The following is a 25,961-nucleotide window of genomic DNA, read 5'->3' as shown; positions in this document are numbered from 1 at the left end:
GGACAGAGTTGTGCCTCAAAACCTCAGAGAGGAGACAGAGCCAGGATAATTTATGGAGTTTCACAAGACACTATCACGTAGAGAAAAATGATCACCTAAGGGAGTGGGGTCACCCCCAACCTACATCTGCCTAGGGTTCCCCCTACAATCTGGAGGCACATAGCTAAGGCCGGGTATAAGTTTATGATTATAAAATGCAGCTCTTGTGGCATTCTAACAACGGATGGCTCCTATACATCCAGCATCAGTGGAGATTCATGCTGTAACTGACTGCCACAACATCCTGTCGTCTCCTGTGGTTGGCCAACGTGCATAATATCTAAAGTAACCAATCTACACATTAATAATTCCAGGTGGACCGCATTCTGAAGCCTCGGGGGTGCCTTGCTTTCTTTAGTTATCTCCCAACTATGGAAGTGCACTACAAAGACCGGTCAGAGCAGATGTGTAAGCTGATCAAGGAGGTTGGTACTTAACAAACGTCAGTAGATTTCCTTTAAACAGCTTTTATTTTGCAATGTTTTAAAGTTACTTATTGGGGTACACGGCTGTGTCATGGAGTCGTAGACCCACCGCCTCTAAATGTATGTGGAGCTGTTCCTATATTCATGTCTTCCAACTGTTCTGGACCTTGCAGGACCGTCCTGCTGTCTTGATTCCAAGTGAATCTGGTCCCAGGAGGAAGATGCAGTTGGGATAGCCGTGATTGAATACAGTGGTGAAGCAGGGAAGCCGTAAGCTTCACTAGTCACCCGGTCAGCGATGTAGTGATCGCATCGTGTCTGCTGGGACAACTTTCAGATTGCACAATGGTTGACCAGTTGATCTCCTCCATAGTGTGTGGGGGGCATCATACTATATAAGGAGCATCACTGGGGCCACTTTTTTGTGTGGGAGTGCCAACGGTGAATCCTTGCTGTATGTAGGGCATGAGGGCCACTAAGAAGTCTTCATAGTGTGGTGAGAGCACTAATGCGGTATCATATTGTCGGCATTGTACTGTGGAGGGCCACTAAAAGGACATACTTACAATAGTGGTTGCTAAGAGGGCATCATTGTTGGTTGGTGGGCACTAAGGCGGATCATTATTGTGTGGTGGAATCCACAGGAGCATAATTACTGTGAGTAATATATGTCAGGACAGCGCACCTTGAAAATGGAAAACAGCCCAATTTAGGCAATAAATAAAAAAAGACTCACGCGGTGTACAGTGGAGCCCGTGCCTGAGCCCCATCTACACCTCCAAGTCCTAGATAGCCATATGTGCAATACCAATCGTCTCCCTGCGTATCCACAAAATCACGATGGGCTATATCAGGAGAGCAGCCAGGAATCTGTGTCACACTCAAAGTATGACCCACTGAAACACTCTATAGTAAAATAAGAAAAAGTTCCTGCGCTCCTTTTTGGATCCAAATACACCAGGGAATGGAATTACCAACACCACGATCGACATCAAAGTCCTCCTTTATTCCATATAACCAAGTGCAACGCGTTTCATCGCATATAGCCACTTTCTCAAGCACAATATTAAAAAATAGACTCATTGAGAATATTGTGCTTGAGAAAGTGGCTATATGCGATGAAACGCGTTGCACTTGGTTATATGGAATAAAGGAGGACTTTGATGTCGATCGTGGTGTTGGTAATCCCATTCCCTGGTGTATTTGGATCCAAAAAGGAGCGCAGGAACTTTTTCTTATTTTACTATATAATTACTGTGAGGGAATCTAGGGGGCATCCTTGCTGTGAGAAGGCACTATAAGCGTGTGTGGGCCACTATTGTGTGGGGGCAAAAAGGAGAGTGAGCAGGGTTAGAAGCCTAGTTTACTATAGAAAAAAATTGCCCCACGTGCGAAAGTAGTGTACCTTTTCCTGGTTTGAAAGTTAGGAAGTATTTTACTTCACTACAGTGACAACCTATTACAATGGCCGGGATTAGAGATAACTCCGATCTTAGAAGCATAGAACGGTAGAGTTGGAAGGGACCTCCAGGTTCAAACCCCCTGCTCAGTTCAGGATTCACTAAATCATCCCAGACAGATATTTGTCCAGCCTTTGTTTGAACACTTCCATTGAAAGAGAACTCGCCACCTCCTGTGGTAACCTGTTCCACTCATTAACCCTCACTGTCAGAACGTTTTTTTTCTAATATATAATTTGTCTCTTCTCCCTTTCCTTGTGCAGATGAGAATAGGGCTGATCCCTCTGCAGTGTGATGGCCCTTCAGATATTTATAGACAGCTATTAAGTCTCCTCTCAGCCTTCTTTTTTGCAAGCTAAACATTCCCAGATCTTTTAACCGTTCCTCATAGGACATGATTTTTAGGCGGCTCACTCTCTTGGTAATTCTTCTCTAAACTTGCTCTGGTTTGTCTGGTTTTTGTTTTTTTTAAGTGGGGTGCCCAGAACTGGACACAGTATTCCAGATGAGGTCTGACTAAGGAAGAGTAGAGGGGGATAACTACCTCACATAATCTATACTCCATGTTTCTCTTAATACATCCCAGAATTGTGTTTGCCTTTTGGCCTGCTGCATCACATTATTGACTCATGTTCAGTCTATGATCTCTTAGTATACCCAAGTCATTTTCACATGTGCTGCTGCTTAGCCCAATTCCTCCTATTCTGTATGTGCTTTTTTCAGAGATTTAAAAAGAAACCTGTCACCAGTTCAGTGCAGGTTAAACCACTTGCAGCTACAGAACAAAAGAGTGGAACTCATCCCATAGGTTGCTACGAGTGCCTAATGCCAGCGTACCTTGTCAAATGGACCTTTCATATTTCCCATTCTGTATTCAAATAAGGAAAATGGAGCAATACCTCTGCAGAGCCAACTATTAGATGGGAGCATTTCTTTAAATCATTGCTGATGAAGGGCAAAAATCCCCAAACGGTTGTCTGTGGATGGATTCTGGCTTGGTTGTTAATATCCAATCATTGCTCTACAGACCTGTATAAAGGGTCAAGTACTGATTTGAAGGAATGCTGCCATCCAATAAGTGGCGCTGCAGAGGTATTGTTCCATCTTCCTTATTTGCATATTACCCAGAGGAGCATGGATAACCTTATTTGTCTCCTCACTCACCTTCTTGGTGCTCTCCCTAAGGAGAGAGGATACCCCCCTCAACCTATTCGGTATGTTAATACTGCTTGGATGTTTCTGTCCCTCTCTGCTGCAGACTGTGCGCTCTGTAACCCGGCCTCTCTTTCGATGGGTGTTATGGATGACGTCTCTTATGTCCAATCCTGCGTGGGCGCCGATCACGGGCCAGTGCATGCACAGATAGTATAGCCCTGTTGTGGGCAGATTCGACTGTGCCAGTCTATTCTTCTTGGTCTCCGTTTCAGTGAGGTTCTGCCCACTTTCCTTCCCAGGTTTCCGTTTTCAGTGATTTAGACGTAAGCCCTGCCGTAACCGCTGAACATAATGAATAACGAGATATGAGCCGCCAGTTAGCTGCAGGCTGAGACATCTGTCGTAATCTTTTTCAGGTTGACGACCATATGAGAAAAACTGAGCATGAGAAAGTGAAGCTGGTACGATCCTCATACAAGGAGATCTTCGATGCCATTCCTTATACAGACAAAATAAGGTTTTTACATTTTTGGATATTTTCATGAGTAATCACGCTGTATCTACAGGATAGAGGATAACTTTTTGATTGGTGGGGCCTGACTTCTGATGGCTCCACCGATCCTGATAATGTGGTTCTCAACAGCCAATACCCATGACCAGCACTTACGTTGATCGCGACTGTTAACCCTGTAAATGCCACCATCAATTCTGAAATGGCATTTAAATGCCCTGATCGGAGTTTGGGATCCCAAAGCCCCCCCTACCCCCATGATGAGATCTCTGGGTGTCGTTCAGTTGCCATGGCAGCTAGGAGCCTTCTGAAGGCTGCCATTGCAGATTGCCCATGAAGCCATGCACGATTTTCAGTATTTTCCTTCAGCCATTTAACCATTCTCCGTTCCACATGGTTTGTAATCACAAATGGACAGGCAGCACCTTATCTGGTCTCTGTGCGGAAGATTAATTTATTTATCCACAGTGACAATAGAAGTTGCTCCACTCTTTTTTTTTTTTCTTGGATGCATGTGATGTGGCTTGTCAGATCGCAGTATGATGTAAAAATATGGTATTACAGTCTACTACAGGAGCGATCAAAGCATCGCAAGTTCAAATCTCCTATGGGAACTAAAAAAAGATGGAAAAATGAGTGTAAAAAAAAAAGTTTAATTATTAAATAAAATAACTCCACCCCTCCTTTTGCATATTTATAATAAAAAAAGCAAATATTTGATATCGCTGCACCAATAAGTCTGATTAATCGAAGTAACGCATTGTTTACCTCGCAAGATAAATGCTGTTTGGAAAAAAAAAGTCAGAATTGTACATTTTTTGTTACTCCGTTTCCAAGAAAAAAATTAATAAATGATAAAGTCAAATATCCTTCAAAATGGTACCAGTAGAAACTACCAGATTTCCTGCAAAAAACGAACCCTTGCTTAACTATGTCAATGAAAGAATAAGTCTTATGGCGGTCAAAAAACTGACGGCAGAATTATTTTTTTATTTTATAAAGATTTTATTTTAAGTACTATAGCAGAATTTCTACAGTTTTGTTTTTCTTTATCATCAGAATCGTACTGACTCTTAGAATAAAATGACCAAGTCGTTTTTGGTGCATTATGTACGCCGTAGAAAAAAAGACCCTCCCAAAGATGGCGGAATTGCGTGTTTTTCTATTTCACTCTGCGTAGAATTAGTTTTCCAGCAAAATCAAGCAACAACAAGCAGTTCTCAGACGGTGAAGGATAATTAAAGGGGTTGTCCCGCGCCGAAACGGGTTTTTGTTTTTTTTAACCCCCCCCCCGTTCGGCGCGAGACAACCCCGATGCAGGGGTTAAAAAAACAAACCGGAGAGTGCTTACCTGAATCCCGGCGGTCCGGCGTCTTCATACTCACCTGCTGAAGATGGCCACCGGGGTCTGCTCCCTCCGTGGACCGCAGCTCTTCTGTGCGGTCCATTGCCGATTCCAGCCTCCTGATTGGCTGGAATCGGCACGTGACGGGGCGGTGCTACACGGAGCCAGCATTCTGCACGAGCGGCTCCATTGAAGACAGCAGAAGACCCGGACTGCGCAAGCGCGGCTAATTTGGCCATCGGAGGGCGAAAATTAGTCGGCACCATGGAGACGAGGACGCCAGCAATGGAACAGGTAAGTGAATAACTTCTGTATGGCTCATAATTAATGCACAATGTACATTACAAAGTGCATTAATATGGCCATACAGAAGTGTATAGACCCACTTGCTGCCGCGGGACAACCCCTTTAAGTTATGATTTTCTAAAATGGCAACATTAAGTGGTTAAAAGCAATGTGACCCTTTTGTAGGCTGATTTCACAGTGGATATGATGCAGGATAAACACATAAATGTAAACGTAGCCTATGTAACCCTTGCGAGAAGCTTGATAATACTCTATAACATATTACGACTGTGCAGTAATACTAGAGCACTTTATGTATTGCAGGAGAGCTGACATGTTCACAAAGACCACCATGCCTCTAGCAGACTTGATTGGTCTCATCCAGACCTTCTCCACGTTCCAGACGTATCTTAGAAATGAACCTGAAAAGGCTAAAGACTTCATAAAGACAACAGAAGAGAGGTAAGGAAGGCGCAAGGATCCTTCTGGTCTGCATTGCCGGTCCAGTGCTTTGGTGCTTCTTAACATGTATCATATGCATTATACACAGCATGCATTCCGGTCCTTCTATCCTCTTCTGGACAGTGAGGTCTCGGGAAGATAAAAGCATCCTTATGTCCTCTCATTAGGGTGTTGTCAGTATTGCGTTTGCATTCCCAGGCGACCGTGTTTTAGGTTTCCTGTTCCTCCCTACAAGACACCCCATTATTATGACACATCCACAATGCAACACTAATGAGATATGAATGCCTCATGATCACAGACAGAAACATGTTTTCTGTCAATATAAGGTGCATCTATGTAATAATAATAATAATAACCTTTCTTTGTATAGCGCCAACATATTCCGCAGCGCTTACATAGACAGGGGTATACAGAAAGACAATACAAACATTACAGAACCACGGTTACATAGTAATCAGTTGATGGAAACAATAGGGGTGCGGGTCCTGCTCCAACGAGCTTACATACTACAAGTAATGGGGTGATACAGAGGGTAAAGGGGCTGGAGATGTGCACGGTATGGCGAGGTGGAGAGTGAGGGATGCTATACACATAGACAATGGTCAGACATTTAGCCGTGTGACGACAGAAACAGTATGACTGCAGGAGCGGTTTATGATGGCTAGCAGGGATTGCAGTCAGTAGGTCAGGGAGCATGTTATCAGGCGGAGTACAGAGGGGTTTGTTTAGGGAATGCGGTATGCCTCCCTGAAGAGGTGCGTTTTTAGAGCACGCCTGAAGTTCTGCGAGTCCTGGATTGCTCGGGTAGCCTTTGGTAGTGCGTTCCAGAGGACCGGTGCTGCTCTGGAGAAGTCTTGGAGGCGGGAATGAGAAGTTCGAATTAAAGGGGCGCTCAGTCTGGTTTCGTTAGCAGAGCGGAGAGCCCGGGCTGGGTGATGGATTGAGATGAGGGAGGCGATATAGGGGGGCGCTGCACTGTGGAGGGCTTTGTGGATGAAGGTGGCGAGTTTAAATTGAATTCTGTATTTAACGGGCAGCCAGTGCAGTGACCGGCACAGGGCAGAGGCGTCCGAGTAGTGGCTGGACAGGAAGATGAGCCTGGCTGCCGCATTCAGGATGGATTGGAGAGGGTAGAGTCTGGTGCAGGGGAGGCCGATCAGCAACGAGTTGCAATAATCGAGCTGAGAGTGGATGAGGGCAACCGTGAGAGTTTTTAACGTGTCCACAGTACATTTGTTCACCCTGCAAAATAATTGAAGGGGTTGTGCAGTTGTAAACTATTGATGGCCTATCCTCAGGTTATGTCATCAATAGTAGACTGTCAGGGTCCGACACTCAGGACCCCTTTAGGATCTAGCTGCTTTCTATGACAGTGTGCTTTTGAAGTGAACTGATATCTGCAGGCAGCAGACGCCTCTCTCCCCATTGCAGTGGCCAGGCTTAGTATTAGAGGCATTGAAGTGAATCTACTATAGATGGCTAATCCTGTGAATAGGCCATCAATAGTTTACAACTAGGGATGAGTGAGTATACTCGCTAAAGCACTACTCGCTCCAGTAATGTGCTTTAGACGAGTATCTCTCTGCTCGTCCCTGAAGATTTGGGAGCCGCCGCAGCTGACAGGTGAGTTGCGGCAGCGAGCAGGGGAGAGTGGGCGGGAGAGAGAGATCCCCCCTCCGTTCCCCCCCTGCTCCGCGGCGGCCCCCGAATCTTCCGGGACAAGCAGGGAGATACTCGGCTAAAGCACATTACTGAAGCGAGTAGTGCCTTAGCGAGTATACTTGCTCATCCCTATTGACAACCCCTTTAAAGGGGTTCTGCAGGAAAGAAAACATTTGCTACCATTGATGCAAGATGTGGGGAATGTGACTAGCCTAAAGCAACAGGACGGAGAGCTCCATGTGTAGGACAGCTCGGTTGAATCAGTAAAACTGTCCAATGTGCTCGCGGCACAACATGCTGGCTTGCCGAGCAGTTGCTGCCAATGCCACCAAGAATGATGAGAAATACCTCTGTCTGGGTCCACAGATAGCAGGAGAAAAGGAGGTCATGGTGCTGCTGACTGAAGTGGAGCAGTCAGGGATGGAGGCACCAAAACTTTATTTGCTTTATAAATTAGTAATAACCGAAAAAAGTGCTTAGTTTATTACTAATTTATCTGCTATCAAAGTACTAACAACCACTTGTCTGGGGCGGGGTCGAACACGGCTTGACGCTCGTTCGAGTAACGAGCACCATCGAGTGCGCTAATACTCAAGCATCAAGCTCGACAGAGTACGATCGCTCAACTCTAGTTACTGGCTCTTAGTTCCGTCCCTGAGCACATTACGGTGACGGTATCACAGGTGCTGCTTCACTTTATTAAAAAACCCTCCACAGATGGACAGCAGCTGTGTACTGACAGGACCTGTGATGTCACCGTTATGTGAACCTTCACCCGCTCTTAGCTCCGCTCCTTTGATGTCAGTTATGTGAAACATCGTCTGCTCTAAGCTCCGCCCATTTGATGTCATAGGTGTGATCACTCAACGGTTCTTTACTCCACACCTTATTACATAATGGAGATGTCCTCACAAAGCAGATGACAAACGTATGTATCACAACTGTGTGTGGTGTGTGTGACTCGTATGTCAGAAACGCTATCTTTTCAACTTAGGGAGAACACCAGAGAGTGAGGAGACTCAAAAGGCCATTCATTCTCCTCTGGGTAATATGTAAATAAGGGAGATGGAATAATACCTCCACAGTGCCACCTATTAGAAGGCGGCATTCCTTCAAGCCAAAGATAGACTCTTTATAGAAGCCTTGTAACAATGACTGGGAATTAAATGCAAAGCCAGACTTCATGCACAGACAGCTGTTTCAGGGTATTTAGCGTTAATCAGTGTCCAGTAGGAGTCTGGCTTTGCCAATGAAAGTCCTGGGAAGGCAGAAATGGCATTCCCAGCCATGGTTACAACGCTCGTATAAATAGTCTAACTTTGGCTTGAAGGAATGCTGCTTTCCAATAGCTGACACTGTGGAGGTATTATTTCATCTCCCTTATTTGACTCCCATGTAGCACAGCTGTTTGTGTGTGTAACTCCCATGTAGCACAGCTGTGTGGTGTGTGTGTAACTCCCATGTAGCACAGCTGTGTGGTGTGTGTGTAACTCCCATGTAGCACAGCTGTGTGGTGTGTGTGTAACTCCCATGTAGCACAGCTGTTTGTGTGTGTAACTCCCATGTAGCACAGCTGTTTGTGTGTGTAACTCCCATGTAGCACAGCTGTTTGTGTGTGTGTAACTCCCATGTAGCACAGCTGTTTGTGTGTGTGTAACTCCCATGTAGCACAGCTGTTTGTGTGTGTGTAACTCCCATGTAGCACAGCTGTTTGTGTGTGTGTAACTCCCATGTAGCACAGCTGTTTGTGTGTGTGTAACTCCCATGTAGCACAGCTGTTTGTGTGTGTGTAACTCCCATGTAGCACAGCTGTTTGTGTGTGTGTAACTCCCATGTAGCACAGCTGTTTGTGTGTGTGTAACTCCCATGTAGCACAGCTGTTTGTGTGTGTGTAACTCCCATGTAGCACAGCTGTTTGTGTGTGTGTAACTCCCATGTAGCACAGCTGTGTGTGTGTGTAACTCCCATGTAGCACAGCTGTGTGTGTGTGTAACTCCCATGTAGCACAGCTGTGTGTGTGTGTGTGTAACTCCCATGTAGCACAGCTGTGTGTGTGTGTGTGTGTAACTCCCATGTAGCACAGCTGTGTGTGTGTGTGTGTGTAACTCCCATGTAGCACAGCTGTGTGTGTGTGTGTGTGTAACTCCCATGTAGCACAGCTGTGTGTGTGTGTGTAACTCCCATGTAGCACAGCTGTGTGTGTGTGTGTGTGTAACTCCCATGTAGCACAGCTGTGTGTGTGTGTAACTCCCATGTAGCACAGCTGTGTGTGGTGTGTGTTTGACTCCCATGTAGCACAGCTGTTTGTTGGCAACCATAACAAACAGATGAATGCCAACAAAATTGTAAGATGTACAGGAACATATGATGGCTAATCTAACCAGGTGTTGAGGATTTTGAGACTATATTGGTCAATCTTGTTGACAGATCCTGATCTGAAGCCAGTCATCTCTGCTTATCCCAGCATTGCATACAAGAGCGGTCCCGATCTCCAAAGATATTTTTGTATACAGTCATCCAAATAACACCAGTAGTGCTGGGTAGAATTGGTTTCAGGATATGAGTGTATGATGCTATCCATGTAGTAGCTGCTCAAGCTGTACATTAGTTATCACGCTTGGACAACGATGGTCCGTAGCGTTGATCTAGAATGACCACGATCGAGAGCATTGTTCCATTCAGTATAGATGTCAGAGGAGGTACCGTTGCCCATCTGTTGCACCCACGAGCACCGCGGATGACCAAGAGGCCCCCGCCACCCGGCAGAGGGTCGTCTCTCGATTTTTCCTAGCAATTGCTGCAGTTAGAGCACCATAGGCTGGGACGGCTTCTGACAAGCCTGCAACATGACCAAAAAGTACAAGTCGTCTCCTTGTTATTGCTTCTATGATTGACTCAAGCCCCGTGCAAGCCTGTATCTCACTGTTTCTGATGAAGTCGAACCACCAGACATAAAGAATCTGGCGTTGGCATTGCATGTGAAAGGACTCCAGATGCCCAGTGGTTTGCGACAGCAAGGTCCAGGTCTCCGAGCCGTACAATGATATTGGCATTACGCAGGTCTGGTAAAATCGAATCTTAGTCCTGAGTGTTATGTTCTGCCTCCGCCAAAATTTTTCCAGGGACCTAATCACCTAATCACCGAGGCTGCCAGCGCTATTCTCCGCAGGATGTCTGGAAGCGCCCTCCCATCTGTGTGCTGAATGCTGCCGAGGTACACAAACTCACTGACAGCGTCGACTCTGGCCGTTTAAGTCTAGGTCTGGAGGGATTGGGCCAGCTCCTAGATTCTGCAGCCGCAGGAGATGTGAAGTCTAAGACAGGATGCCTCAAATTCGAACTGTTCCAATGAGTGTCTCAGATTATTGGATGCGACATCCAAGAATGCAACATCGTCGCTGAAGTGGTACTCCCGGAAGAGTGACCCCATTACGTTGAACAATACAGTGAAGAATCCAGTCCATGGCCCTGCAGAAGAGTGCAGGAGCCAAAGACGCAACCTTGTCGAACACCAGACTAGGTCTCAAAACTAGCAGAGGTTGAACAAAGGTACATTGGTTGCCAGATCTAAGTTATTTGTCAACTCTAAAGATGGCAAGAAATAGCATATTAGACTATCCATTAACTGAAGAACTATGGGCATTATATATATGTGGCACAGTGTACGTGGCAAAAACGCATCAAGAGATTAGAAAATGGATATCTAAGCATCTTAGTTGTGTCAAAACAAATAGTGACTTCAGTGGCACGCCAACTAAAATTGGAACCACAAGAAGGTAAGCCTGTCACAGGAGGAGGCAAGGTGGATTTATAGACTTCAAAGTAGGAACCTGAATGGTCTTAATATGGCTTTTCATATTCCGCTTTCTTATAATTATGCACTTTTTAAGTAAAATGTAATGATATGAACTTATTTATTATAATGAATTTAGGGATCGACTCCACTGATCGCTCCCATATCCATACATCCCTATGAGTATATTGCATCACTCCAGATGGAAGTATCTTTCTATTTTGTAAACTATAGGAACAATATATGATGGTATTTCAGCCCCTACACTTTTTGCATGCAAGTACCCCAGTTTTGGGATATATATTTCGTATGATACAAACTTTATAGCGAGTGTGTTCCTTTTTAACATCTTTGAAACAGGAACAATGATCCGCGCCACCACCATATGATAAAACTGCAGTAACTCACTTGGTGCGAAACGGGGTTCCCGTGGAGTAAGCTGGGATACCCCGTCCACACCCGTGGTCCAAGTTCACTCGTAATACAAGTAAAAAGGCCACAGGAATCCTTCAGCAAGAGGGAGAGCCGCAGACGGGAAAAGACCCAAAGGAGAATGACCAGTGGGTTAAAATCAGAGGTTTTTGTAAAAAAAATCCTTTTCTACTGTGGACTTTGAAACGAATCCACTGTCATGGCAGACAGTATTTAAGCAGATTCAATTTATTCACAAAAGAAATATATGTAACAGAAAATTGCATACAAGTGTAATCACTTTGTAGCAATGGACATGCAACGCGTTTCGGCGTTTCGAGAACGCCCTTTTCCAGCATAACCTTCATCTGAACGTTTACCTTATAAATAGTGTGTCTTACCTTGTGCAGGTGGGAGTCCCGTGTGTGGCGCGCGCCGCCATGCCGTGTCGCTCTGACGTAATCTCTAGGTGTCCCGCAGCCTGTTGGGAGATCTTTCATTTGCGCATGCGTACGTCGAGCCTCAACCTATTTTGCGTAGTATGGTGGGAGAGTACGCTTTACGCGTAACTCTCGACGTAGTGGCTGCCTCCGGGACTCCGATCTCCACAGGGAAGATTTCAATCGCCGTTCATTCGGCTCATTCATGTGATGTTATATGCATTATCATATTGTTTTGTGTTCAAACATACAGTAATGTATAACATAGTTTTAAAATTCATTTTTCTACCTATATATTAAAAATAAACTACATGGCTTTATATCTAGAATATTCTGTATACATAACCAAATGTATTAAATCAATGCCTATAATTTATCTAATGTATGGCTTTATATCTAAAAAATATTCTATATACATACCGTATATACCGGCGTATAAGACGACTTTTGAACCCCGAAAAATCTGCTCTGAAGTCGGGGGTCGTCTTATACGCCGGTAATACAAAAAAAAAAGTGTAAAAAAAATCATTACTCACCTCCCCCAGCGTTCTGTCGCGCTCCGGCAGGATGTCGCTCGCTCCTCGTCCCCCGGCGCAGCATTGCTTTCTGAATGCGGGGCTTGAAATCCCTAATACACACGCCGTCAGCCAGTTACAGCCATTCAATGACAGCATTGAATGGCTGTGATTGGCTGAAGGCGCACGTGTGTTAGCAATCACACCCATTCAATGATGTCATTGAATAGTGTGATTGGCTGAAGCCACGTGTGTTTAAGGCGTATAAGGTGAAAGTTGGGGGGTCGTCTTATACGCCCCGTCGCCTTATACGCCGGTATATACGGTAATCAAATTCATATTAAATCAATGCTTATAATGTATCATTTCATATATATGGCAAATAGGACCCAGAATTCTCTTTTCAATTAATTAAAAATCAATATAAAATATGATATAAATATTTCTAAAATCCTACTGTATCAACTTTTTTCTAAAACCTCATTAAAGGGGTTGTCCCGCGCCGAAACGTTTTTTTTTTTTTTTTTTCAATAGCCCCAAACCCCCCCCCCCCCCCCCCCGCGTTCGGCGCGAGACAAACCCGATGCAGGGGTTAAAAAAGAAAACCGGATAGTACTTACCTGAATCCCCGCACTCCGGTGACTTCTTACTTACCTGGTGAAGATGGCCGCCGGGATCTTCACCCTCGGTGGACCGCAGGGCTTCTGTGCGGTCCATTGTCGATTCCAGCCTCCTGATTGGCTGGAATCGGCACGTGACGGGGCGGAGCTACGAGGAGCCGCTCTCCGGCACGAGTGGCCCCATTCAGAAAAGAAGAAGACCCGGACTGCGCAAGCGCGTCTAATCCGGCGATTAGACACTGAAGATTAGACGGCACCATGGAGACGAGGACGCCAGCAACGGAGCAGGTAAGTGAATAACTTCTGTATGGCTCATAATTAATGCACAATGTACATTACAAAGTGCATTAATATGGCCATACAGAAGTGCTGAACCCCACTTTGTTTATCCCCTCAAAAAAGAGGGGCATGATTATTTTACATATAATGGGACGTTTTATATGCAGACAGATGGTACAGCGATGGGGACAAAATTCGCCCCAAGCTACGCTAATCTTTTTATGGGATTTTTTGAGAGGATAATTTTTAAAGACAAAAGAATTGTATTTTTTAGGCGTTTTATAGACGATATTCTATTAATTTGGGAAGGAAAAATGGAAGATTTAAATAAGTTTGTTTTAGAGATAAATAACAACCATTCTAATCTAAAATTTGAACACAGTCTGAGCAAAACAGAGGTAGTTTATTTTAGATCTAGTGATCTCCTCTGACAAAGGCTATATTGAAACCAGTACACATTTAAAAAAAACGCACACTAATAGTTTTTTAAATTTCTCCAGCTGCCATTAAAATGAATGGAAAATTAATGTACCCTACGGGCAGTTCAAGAGGATTCGGAGGAATTGTTCCACAAAAAATATGTATACCTGCCAATCGAATATCTTAAAAGAGCGCTTTAAGCAGACGGGATATCCCTTAAATCTAATAGAAGCTGCATATACAAAAGCATTAAACCCTCCAGAGAAAACCACCCATAAAAAGAAGAAACAGACAACTAAATTGATACACAAAAAAGTGTTTTATTCATAACCAAATACAACTCTGTCTAAAATGATAGAAAAAATTATGAAGAAAAATTGGAATATTTTATTAAAGGACCCCATTTTAAATAATGAGATACAAGAGAAACCGAAAGTAATTTATGGCAGAAACAAATCTATACAAAACACTCTAGCCCCATCTAATCCTCAGAATAAATGTAATAAGGAAGTGAGCAAAAAACCACTAGTGACAGGAGTATATCGATGTGGGAGAAATGTAAGTGCTGCCTGAGTATTGTACAGGGCAGAAAGGAGATATACTGCCAAAAAGAACAAAGGAATATCAAAATAAATCCGTTTTTAAATAGTTGTTCTAAATTCATTATATATCTTATAGAATGTCCATGTGGACTAAAATATATGGGACGTACGACCAAAACATTAAGCTCAAGATGGAATCCGCATAGATTCAATATAACAACGGGTTACGCTAAACATCGTGTTTCACGTCACTTTACAGAGGAACAACCTAATGCGAGAGATATTACAATAACCCCACGAACAAATATGTACATTCTCTTTTGCGAAACTGAGAGCACGCGAAATGTTTTGGATTTTTAGAATGAACACTTTGTCTCCATCCGTTCTTAATGAGGTTTTAGAAAAAAGTTGATCCAGTAGGATTTTAGAAATATTTATATCATATTTTATATTGATTTTTAATTAATTGAAAAGAGAATTCTGGGTCCTATTTGCCATATATATGAAATGATACATTATAGGCATTGATTTAATATGAATTTGGTTATGTATATAGAATATTCTAGATATAAAGCCATGCATTAGATAAATTATAGGCATTGATTTAATACATTTGGTTATGTATACAGAATATTCTAGATATAAAGCCATGTAGTTTATTTTTAATATATACGTAGAAAAATTAATTTTAAAACTATAAGTTCTACATTACTGTATGTTTGAACACAAAACAATATGATAATGCATATAACATCACATGAATGAGCCGAATGAACGGCGATTGAAATCTTCCCTGTGGAGATCGGAGTCCCGGAGGCAGCCACTACGTCGAGAGTTACGCATAAAGCGTACTCTCCCACCATACTACGCAAAATAGGTTGAGGCTCTACGTACGCATCGCAAATGAAAGATCTCCCAACAGGCTGCGGGACACCTAGAGATTACGTCAGAGCGACACGGCATGGCGGCACGCCACACACGGGACTCCCACCTGCACAAGGTAAGACACACTATTTATAAGGTAAACGTTCAGATGAAGGTTATGCTGGAAAAGGGCATTCTCGAAACGCTGAAACGCGTTGCATGTCCATTGCTACAAAGTGATTACACTTGTATGCAGTTTTCTGTTACATATATTTCTTTTGTGAATAAATTGAATCTGCTTAAATACTGTCTGCCATGACAGTGGATTCGTTTTAAAGTCCACAGTAGGAGCGCGGAAAGGATTTTTTTTTACAAAAAACTCTGTTTTTAACATCTTTAAACTTTACTGCGATGCGCACTTAATGGGGTAGTTGTCTCAACTACCTGGCTGCGAGCGCCTGTTTGCTATTGGCGCTCACGGTGACAGCGCTATGATGCGAACGCCCAATTATATCTGGTACTCCCCATCACGATACCGTGATTGGCACATTGACCTGACCATCAGAAACAACTGTCCTGTATTGATTGACACTCGCTGTAGTGGTGTTCATATGGGTACATAAATGCATCCATCACGGACACTAATCATTAGTACTTTTGGAGCATCTCATGGAGTTCTGATCTCCACTTTGGATTGGCTGTTTATATGCTATAGGTAGCTGCTCAAATTTGCTTGTTGGCAATGACCGGCTCATGAACATACAGCCCTTCTCCCCCGAGGACACCACACTCTGTAGTGAAACATGTCTGGGGCGCTGTGTTGATTTTTAACTGAGAGTTGTAGAACATATTGCTTAAGTGACTCCTGTCCTGCAGACTTGAGCCACATTCTATCATACCAAGTATAAATATGAATATACTTCAAAATCTAAACCTTCTATATAGACCTTGTTTGACACTCAAACTACCAGCATGCTTGGGATATTTAATCACCATATATACCTGTTCCTTTAATGCTATTTACAATAAAGGTTTATGTTTTATGATAGGGTAGACCTAATTCTGGGCATTTGTTGCCTTGTAGGCAAGTTTGGTATAACCTAATTTGTTGTGTCATAACATAAATACAGCAACAGAACTAAGCTCATAATATAGAGTAGCAGATGTAAGCCAATGTGTTGTGGTGGTGCCGATTGGTAGACAGCGGCACCTCAGAGGAGAGACAAAGCCAGCGGGAGGATGATTGATGTCCCACAGACATTGGTGCACAGAATGCACCTGAGGAGCGCGATCATCCCCAGCCTATACCTGCTGGCAGACATGATGCTAAGAAAGTCTCAGGTAAAGTCACTCGGCACAAGACTATGCTGCTCTTCCCCTCCTGTCCTCTGCATCTACCGTCTAAAGGGTATACAGCAAAAATGTCTTCTAGAGGATAACACTCATCCATGGTAAAGTATATCAAACACATGGATGTAGAATTTTAATATTGTTGAAATATGTTCTCTTCAACTATGTACTTTTTTTTTTTTTCTTTTTAAGGTTTTTGGAAATTATGGAAGCATCCTCCAATAAAACCGAAGTTGAGGTCATGTGGAAATATGTTATCGTGCTGGCTTCTAAGCCAAAGTAACGAGTCTCCTAACGGATATACTGCATCCAATAATGCATTGGTGGAAGATTAAGCAAACAGTATTCACTGAAATAAACCTCATAACTTCAGTCTTTGAAATGACGGATCGCTACGTTGTGTCTTATTTTACTTATCTATTAACCTTAATTCAGTTTAAGCTGAAATCTTTCTCTACAGCAGCGAACTATAAAGAAGGAATTATTTTATTGGGGTACTAGTAATCCATGCATGACATTCAATTACAGATATGCCTTCCTAGCTGCTGATTAGAAACATAAAGCATATTTTCCTTTGGACACCAGAATTCTTGGCATTTACGCCCTGCTCCGCCCTGTTTCCAAGAATTTTGTCTTTTGCAGGTGTGACTGTTCTTGGCTCTTCACTTAGACTACAGGGCATCCCATGTGCTGGAGGCCTGGAAAAACCCAAGAGTAATGAACACAATTTACTGAAAGTTGGGCAAATCAACGAGAATTCGGAACTCCTTATAACATGTGCTGGAAGTGTCTTTTTGTTTATAGTCAAGCAAACCTTAACCCATCACTTCATATTGCTGAACATTCTATTAAGCATGAATGGCGTCGCTTCAGCAATTTTTTACATGTTCTTTTTTAATTCCTTGATAGTTTGTGGCTTATATCTGTAAACATTCCTCTTTGGGAGGCTGCACAGGTTCCTATTTATTGCCTACATAACTGTAGGGGTGGCATGATGTGCCGAGTGAGACAGCAAGTATAGCCTCTCTGACTAGTTCTGTCTCCTTTGCCAGGGACCTCCGCAATGTAAATAGTGACAGTCAGATTAAGAAGTACACAATGAAGATGTGATAAGGGGTTCCTGATTCTCATTGAGTAAGGTGTGTTTTGACCAAATGATATTAAAATGTGTTCACTAGTTCTGGAGTTATAGCTGTTTTTCAGGGCCCCCGGCAAGTGGGACACCTTGTATAATTTACACCATAAACTGGCATAGATTATAGCAAAAAGCCTACTCCAGCTCACAGCTAGTGTAAGTTTTTCATCTGGTGCAGAGAGATGCCACCAGACAAATTAAATGTATTACCATATATACTCGAGTATAAGCCTAGTTTTTCAGCACTTTTTTTTATGCTGAAAAAGCCCCCCTCCACTTATACTCAAGTGAGGTAACAAAAAACCCGCAATACTCCCCTCCCAGCCGGCGTCTGTGTCCCCAATGCGATGGTCTTCCCGGCGGTGCGGCAAGCTGCTTGAGAGTGCTCCCCACTGTCTTCTCCCTGCTCAGCCAGTCACAGCTGGCGCTCGATCATTCACAGCCATTTAGTGTATGACATCACTGAATGGCTGTGATTGGTTTATTGAGCGCCCGCTGTAATTGGCTGGCGCTCGATCCAATCACAGCGCTTACTTACACAGTGCTGACTGCTGGGGAATTCAAAGCCGTGCAGGTAGATGTCTGCAGGGAGAATTCTCAAGCAGCTTGCCACACTGCCGGGGAGACCATCGCACCAGGGACATTGATGCCGGCTGGGAGGTGAGTACTGCATTTTTTCTTTACCAAGTATGTACTCAAGTATAGCAAGGCTTATACTCGAGTCAATAAGTTTTACCAGTTTTATGTGGTAAAACTTATTGACTCGGCTTATACTCGGGTTGCCTATTACTCGAGTATATCCCGTCATAAGCTTGTGTCTCTTAACCCTTTCCAATCACTTTATTTGCTCTCATCCATTCTCCACAGCTCCAAATAAATTGGAGCTGGGGAGAATGGCTGAGAAAAAATACATTTTCCCTTCACCCTCCTGATCTGACAGCGGAGGGTGCAGGTGGTCACTACACCGTGGGGGAAATGTGGAAGTATTACTCCCTTCTGCCTCCCGGCTCGGTGATCATGTGACAGCTGGGGGTCAGGTGACACCGGTGGTCACATGATCGCCGACCGGAATCTCCATGCATTACATAACGCTAATTGAGCACTATGTAATGTGTAAAGGAGAAGGCAGTAAGGGTTAAAAACCCTTTCTGCCTTCTCCTCTGGGCTCCTCAATGAGGACCAGTGCAGGAGTGCATCTGCACCCGATTTGTCTGATGATTGGGTGCAGATGCACTCCTGCACTGCAGTGTCGGACCTGTCCCGACATCGGAGCTGTGGAGGAAAATGATGATGTCGGGGCAGGACCGACATTGGATTGGAAACGGTTAATACCTTTTGCTGCCTGTGGAAGAGGCAGGCTGTACTTAGATTAACATTTCACACAACAGTCTAAGTAAATATGAGCGCAGACCATAGCCTAGGGCTATTAACTGCATTCAGGGAAGGCTTCATTTACACACTTACTTGGTACTTAAGTAGCTGAGTAGCTACTTAATAGTCTATGCAAAATGATCGCTCAAAGCTGTCACTCATACTGTCGTTGGAGCGATCATCTGCTGGTGTAAATGGGCCTTAACAGTACAATACTATTGGACACAATACTAATTATCAATGAACACTATAACTCAGTCTGTACTCCATGAATAAGTTACACTTAATGCTATGCGCACACTTTTGCAATATCACAATTAATTTACAGTTTACCTTAGCCAGTGATTAGTCTAGAATCAGCTATACAAATAGCTTTTTAAATGTACCTAATGAAACGTTCATTTAGTGGTTAATTGCATAATCTACATAAGATTGCAAATTGGTTTTACCTCTACAACTTCAATAGCCAGAGACCTAAGCTGGTTAGATAATACCTTAATGGAATCCATAGGAAAACCAAGGCAAAAATACATCACTGAGAAAATACAAAGGCTGTTGAGTGTCATGTTTGACCTGGGCACAATGCATACCTCGCCCAGGAGAGAGAAGACTGTATCAACACTGGACAAATGGGAAACAATGCTGCAGTAAAAATCTTTTTTTTTTTTTTTAAACTTTTTATTGGCCCACGCTTAAGTACAGTACATTGTAAATTAAGCAGGCATGAGAACATCAAAACATGTACAATACAAGTTTCTAATACAATCTTACGGTTTGAGTGACATATAGCTCTCACGTTGACCATAAATTTTCTATTTAAAGAAATTATAAGGGCACTTAATAACAATTACTGTATCAACAGAGTTTTTCCAATCAAGAAGTGTCCAGGGAGAGGAAAAAGGGATGACAGGTTGGCTCTGATATGGAAGGGGGGGTATGAAAGAGAAAGGAGGGATGGGGGTGGGCTGGGGAGGAAGGATAACATGTTTATTTAGAGAGAGAAAAGTAAGGCCTTTAAAACTAGGCCTATAACTGAACCTGTAACTGGTCTGTCTGGAATTTCCTTCATTCGGGAATAAGCTTAACCAGGGGTTCCACGTCTCATTGTACTTTTGAATCGTGTAATTACGAAGGGCTATTATTTTTTCATATAAGCTATGTTCAGAGATCAGATGGACAAGCTCTAAGTGATTAGGTGGCGTGTCAGATTTCCATTTTTTAGGTATTTAGCTCTCAATAGAATATGGCCTATAAGTCTCTTCAATGGGGGTATAGGAATGCAGGGTTCCAATAGTAGTAAGGCTAGTTTTGGATTAAATGGGAGGTATGTCCCGGATATTTCGTAAATTATTTTATAGGTTTCTTCCCAGAATGTTTGCAATTATGGACATGACCAAAAGATGTGTACCAAAGATCCTTGACCTCCACACTTCCTCCAGCAAAGGTCATTTGTTGATAAATCTCTTCTCTTTAGCAAGGTTGGAGTGTAGTACCATCTAGAGGAATTTAGGCACCTGAACGTATTGTACAGTGCCTCCTTATGCAACCATGGCAACAGAGAGGGGGTAGATCTAAGGAGGCCTCTTGATGAATCTAGTACTTTATCTGGCACAGCATTAAAATCACCACAGATAATTAGGGTACCGACCTCGTATTTCCTTATTTTCCTCGCTAGTTTGTTCAAAAAACGTAAAGTAGCTTGATTAGGTGCGTAAAGATTTACCAAAGTGAATGGTTTAGAGTTGATCGTGCCTGTCAAGATAAGACATCTGCCCGCAGGATCTGAAATTTGTGTTGAAATTTCGGTATGTATTGTATCTCTGAAGGCAATTAGTGTCCCTGCGCGTTTTCTCGAGGAACAAGCAGAGAACATTTTGGGGAATTTTTTGTGGGTGATAATTGGACCTGTGGAGGCTACGAGGTGGGTCTCCTGTACACACAGAATGTCCGCATCGGAGGAGATTACTTCCTTCCACAAGGAGGATCTCTTGAAAGGGGAATTTAAGCCATTGGCGTTTATGGAAAGTATTTGATTGACATGTTTTGTTATCGTTTAGGAGAAAGTGTTGAGATGTGGAAACTTAAGAAGTAAACTATTAGTCTTCAACCCACACTTGTATTGTTAAAGTTTATTTCAATTGCATGCAATATAAAATTGTTTTCTGATTTAGTAAAAATTGTTAGCGGGATATTAGAATATAATCGGATAGCCAGAATAGTATGAGTATGAAACGAATGAGCCGGGCAGGACCACCTAGTTAGGTGGAATGAGGCTTCCCTCACGATATGGCGCTCATTTGTAGGTCAGTTCCTGGTCTTCCATAAGATCTTTATTCGATATGGGATGTTGGCATTGTGGGAGGGTTAGGTTTATACCCCATGATTTGCAAAGTTGAATAGCGTCATCAGGTTTGAGGATTGCGTGGGTGATGTCCTCTTTTCTGATCAGAATTTTAGTCGGGAATCCCCATCTATATGGAATTTCTTGCTGGCGTAATGCTGTGGTGATTTGGGAGAATTTTTTCCTTTCCTGCATGGTGGCTTTGGATAAGTCTGTGAATAGACGGATGCCTTCATAAGGCGCTGGTAAGTGGTTAGCTTTCCGTGCAGCTATCATAAGGGCCTCTTTTGTTTGGAAGAAATGAATTCTTGCAATAATATCCCTGTCGGCGAGATAGCTGGGCTTGGGTAGCTTGTGGGCTCTGTCAATCGATAGATCTACGATATCTTCTAATGAGCTTGTCAGGGAGGTTTTTAAGTGTTAAAGTTAGATTGAAGTGAATCACTTAAAGCCATCACCATATCTTTGATAAATGTTTCCGAAGCTGGTTGTGAGGAAGAGAAATATACTCCTTAAGTGTGGACGATTGGTATTCTGCATTTATAGTGTCCTCTATCCTGGGCCTATTTTTTAATGGACTTGCTGAGAGAGAGTGAGCATTGGTTGTTTGCTTCAGGGTGGCCGGCGCCATTTTATGAACAGCGTGTGGGGCCATGTTGTGTCTTTTGCCTGCATACTTGTATTGTGTAGGAGCATTAGGAGTTTCACTCACCGCTCCTTGTAACAGATGCTCCGGTGAGGATCCTTCCTGTGCCGCTGGGGAAGAAGATCTCTCTCTTCTGCCTCCTGCACTGGACACAGGAGACGTCGGAGCTCTTGCTGCAGCGGTGCGCTGGGTTGCCGGAGCGGAGAAGAAATCATTCAGCCGCTTGGGCTGCGGGCGAGGAGCTCTTTGGCGGGACATCCCCAGGTGAGTGCCGACTGTCAGAGAGATTACCTGTGTGGAGTAACGGGAGAGGGAGCTTCTTTGATGGCTAGAAAGTCGCTGTTAGGTGGTATACCTAGCGGAGGTCAGGTATTACGCTGCCATCTTAAGCCCATCCAGGCCCCCCCAATCCCCCTGCAGTAAAAATCTTATTCAACAATAGGAAACACAAAATAAGAGGGACAACGGACCCTACTCCAACTGGAAAAAGTTCCTACTTAACAGTGGATGGACCACTCTCATAAGTGCAAACCTGCTGAGCGCCTCTCGTCTGCTACCTGACCCAGTACTAATAACCAAGAGAGGGAAATAAACCTCAACTTAACTGAAAGATACACAGCTAACTCCATAACTAACTGAAGTGCAATAAACAGCAATGAACTAAGGGAGGGGTAGAAGTATACAGCCCCACATACCTACCGATAGGCAGATCAGAGAAGAAACAACACCTAATGAAATCTCTCTCAGGTGTGGGGGATTCTGAGGAAAATATCAATATGCAACTTTATGGATGTAGCAGGCAACCCCCACACAAAACGTGATGACCAGCAACCTGTACAGGAGCAGGGGGACTAGTCTGCTTCCGGATTGTGGTTAACATACCATGACACCGTCGTGATCGACAAGCCGTGAGAAACTCATTCTAACCACCTGAGAATTAGTTGGCTTCATGTTGTCTCAAGAAGTCAGTTTTTCAGTCTGCATAATGTGTGTGATCTTAAACGAGCTGTTCCACATACACTCTTCAACTCAACATGGGAGGGGACATGAATTCTTCTCACAGCTACTGCTGATGATTAGAGGCTCCTGTCATACAGTTATCTTGAGGGAGATCACAGCTCTTTTTCGTGACTGTATATTAATGGTATTTAGCTTATTTGGATGAATCTAAAATACAGAAAGTAATGGCAGTGTCCTCCCAGGAAGCAGAGATGGTAACGGCTCTGGTTGGTCACGTGATATTGTGCTGATGCATCATGCAAGTGTTAGGACATACAGAAAGTGAGCAGGGAGAAATCTCAGCATCGAGATGTGACTGATGAGCATCAGGCAAGAAAGAGGCTGTACTGCATAGAAGGGACTTCAATATACATAGATGGCTCGAGTATGAAAAATGTGCTTCCACCAGAGTGGCCCTAGGAAGTGTTACATGTGTGAAATACACAGTTCTCTGAGAATTAAAAAGGCTTAAAATAAATAAAAATTGATACTCTATCTCAGCTACTCCCCGTCCAGTGCTGCAGCCCCACAGCCCGGCGCACGAAACCCAGAAAAGTCTTGGGCAGTTACATGCCGCACATTGTGTACATTACCGCTCAGCCATTAACAGCCTTCAGCAGCCATAGAAGAATCACCATGTTCCGGGCGGTGGGCTGCACTGCTGGACTGGTAGCTGTGGGGATAGGGGAGTATTCAATTTTTATTTAAGCCTAAAGCTTTTCTTTTAAATGTCCTGGACAATGGCAGATTATATTATGGGCGATAAGAGTGTTCAGCGGTGCCCACAGTCATCAATAGTGTCTATTAATCCACCGCTAAGTTACTGGCATAACGCTGCCTGCCGCTACATCCCCGCAGCCATTAGATTCACTTACCCTACATCCCCTGCTTGACTTATTTGTATGTTCACGTGGAAGATTCTGTGTTGAATTCCGCCGTGGGAAAATACAGTAAGAACAATTGATGTGGATATTGAGCCGGACTTTGGTGTGGATCTGCAGCAGAATTCACCTCTTCAATTGAAAGGGTGAAATCCTCATTAAAAAAAAAAGCGCTAACCACGCAGCACAAAATACATTGCAGATTATGGTATGCATCTGCAACTTGTGAGTGTGTACCCTAAACGTTTTTTTTCAGAGAATGGCAGAATAGGAAGGGACCTCCAGGGTCATCGGGTCCAACCCTCTGCTCAGTGCAGGATTCAATAAATCATCCAAGGCAGATATTTGTTCAGCCTCTAAAGACTTCCATTGAAGGAGAACTCGCTACCTCCCATGGTAACCTGTTCCACTCATTGATCACCCTCACTGTCTAATATCTAATTTGTGTCTCCTCCCTTTCAGTTTCATCCCATTGCTTCTAGTCTTTCCTTGTACGGATGAGAAGAGGGCTTATCCCTATGGACTGTGATGGCCCTTCAGATATTTGTAGACAGCTATTCAGTCTCCTCTCAGCCTTCTTTTTTGCAAGCTAAACATTCTCAGATCATTTAACCGTTCCTCATAGGACATGATTTGCAGACCGCTCACCATCTTGGTAACTCTTCTCTGAACTTGCTCCAACTTGTCTATGTCTTTTTTTCAAGTAGGGTGCCCAGAACTGGACACAGTATTCCAGATGAGATGACTAAGAGTAGAGGAGGATAATTAGCTCACGTGATCTAGAGTCTATGGTTCTCTTAACCCCTTAGTGACCAAGCTTGTTTGCGCCTTAATGACCAGGCCAAATTTTGCAAATCTGACACGTGTCACTTTAACATGGAAAAACACCAGAAAGGTTTTGCATATCCAAGCGATTCTGACATTATTTTTTCCGCTTAAATGAAGTACAACATGTGGCGAAAAAACAGACTGATAGAATTTGTGTTTATTTATTAAAAGCGCCAAAATTGGGAAAATTTTGAAAAAAATCGTCATTTTTTCACATTTCCAACTACAATATCTTAAATATGTGCAAACATAATATAGAAATTTTTCCTAAGATATATATTTCCACCTATTTACTTTATTTTGGGCGCACATTGGAAAAACTTTTGTTTTTTTTTAACCATTTAGGAGACATACAAATTTAACATTACTTTTTAGCATTTTGAAGGAACACTTTCTTTTCCTACACCAAGCCAAGATTGGAAAGGCTCATGAGTGTCAGAATAATAGATACCCCCACAAATGACCCCATTTTAAAAACTACACCCCTTAGTGTATTCACTGAGCGGTGTCATGAGTATTTTAACCACACAGTTTTTTTCAGGAATTAATTCAATTTAGAGGAGAAAAAGTAAAATTTCATATTTTTGCAAATCTGTCATTTTAAAGACATATTTTTTTCCTATAGTTTACATGAAAATGAGGATTTACACCCCAAAATGGATACCCCTGTTTCTCTCGTGTTCAGAAATATACCCATTGTGGCCCTAATGTTATATCTGAGTCCACAACGGGGCCCAAAATGAAAGGAGTAGTCAGTGTCTTTCAAAACAGAAATTTTGCTTGAAGTCCTTTTAGGCCCCATAGCACACTTGTAGAGTTCTTGAGCGCCCAAAACCATAGAAAACCCCCACAAATGACCCCATTTTGAAAACTAGACCCCTTAAGGAATTTATTTAGGGGTGTACTGCATATTTTGACCCCACAGTTTTTGAATGAATTCAAGCCAAGCAAAAGGAAAAAATTGTGATTTTCGTTTTTTTGGCAATTCTGTCATTTTAAAAACAGCTTTTTTTGTACAGGACACATATGAATGAAGACTTGCACCCAAAAATGGATACCCCTGTTTGTACCGTGTTCAGAGACATACCCATTGTGGCCCTAATCTTATGTCTGGATGCACAACAGGGCCCAAAATGAAAGGAGTAGTCAGTGGCTTTCAGAACATAGATTTTGCTTGAA

The 25,961-nt window shown here is 43.1% G+C and overlaps 1 protein-coding gene across 1 annotated transcript in view; it reads left to right on the top strand.

The window, feature by feature from the left end:
- Nucleotides 1–16,966, top strand: part of LOC136577198 (putative methyltransferase DDB_G0268948) — a 58,849-nt gene extending 41,883 nt beyond the window's left edge. Inside the window, exons 5-8 of the mRNA XM_066576997.1 lie at nt 354–464; nt 3,496–3,596; nt 5,545–5,682; nt 16,774–16,966. Coding sequence (XP_066433094.1) covers nt 354–464; nt 3,496–3,596; nt 5,545–5,682; nt 16,774–16,864 — 441 coding nt within the window. The 3' untranslated portion in view covers nt 16,865–16,966. The remainder of the gene's footprint in view (nt 1–353; nt 465–3,495; nt 3,597–5,544; nt 5,683–16,773) is intronic.
- The last annotated feature ends 8,995 nt before the right edge of the window (nt 16,967–25,961 follow it).

This window comes from Eleutherodactylus coqui, chromosome 8, assembly GCF_035609145.1.
Source record: "Eleutherodactylus coqui strain aEleCoq1 chromosome 8, aEleCoq1.hap1, whole genome shotgun sequence".
NCBI lineage: Eukaryota > Metazoa > Chordata > Amphibia > Anura > Eleutherodactylidae > Eleutherodactylus > Eleutherodactylus coqui.
This window is presented reverse-complemented; position numbering and strand designations above follow the sequence as displayed.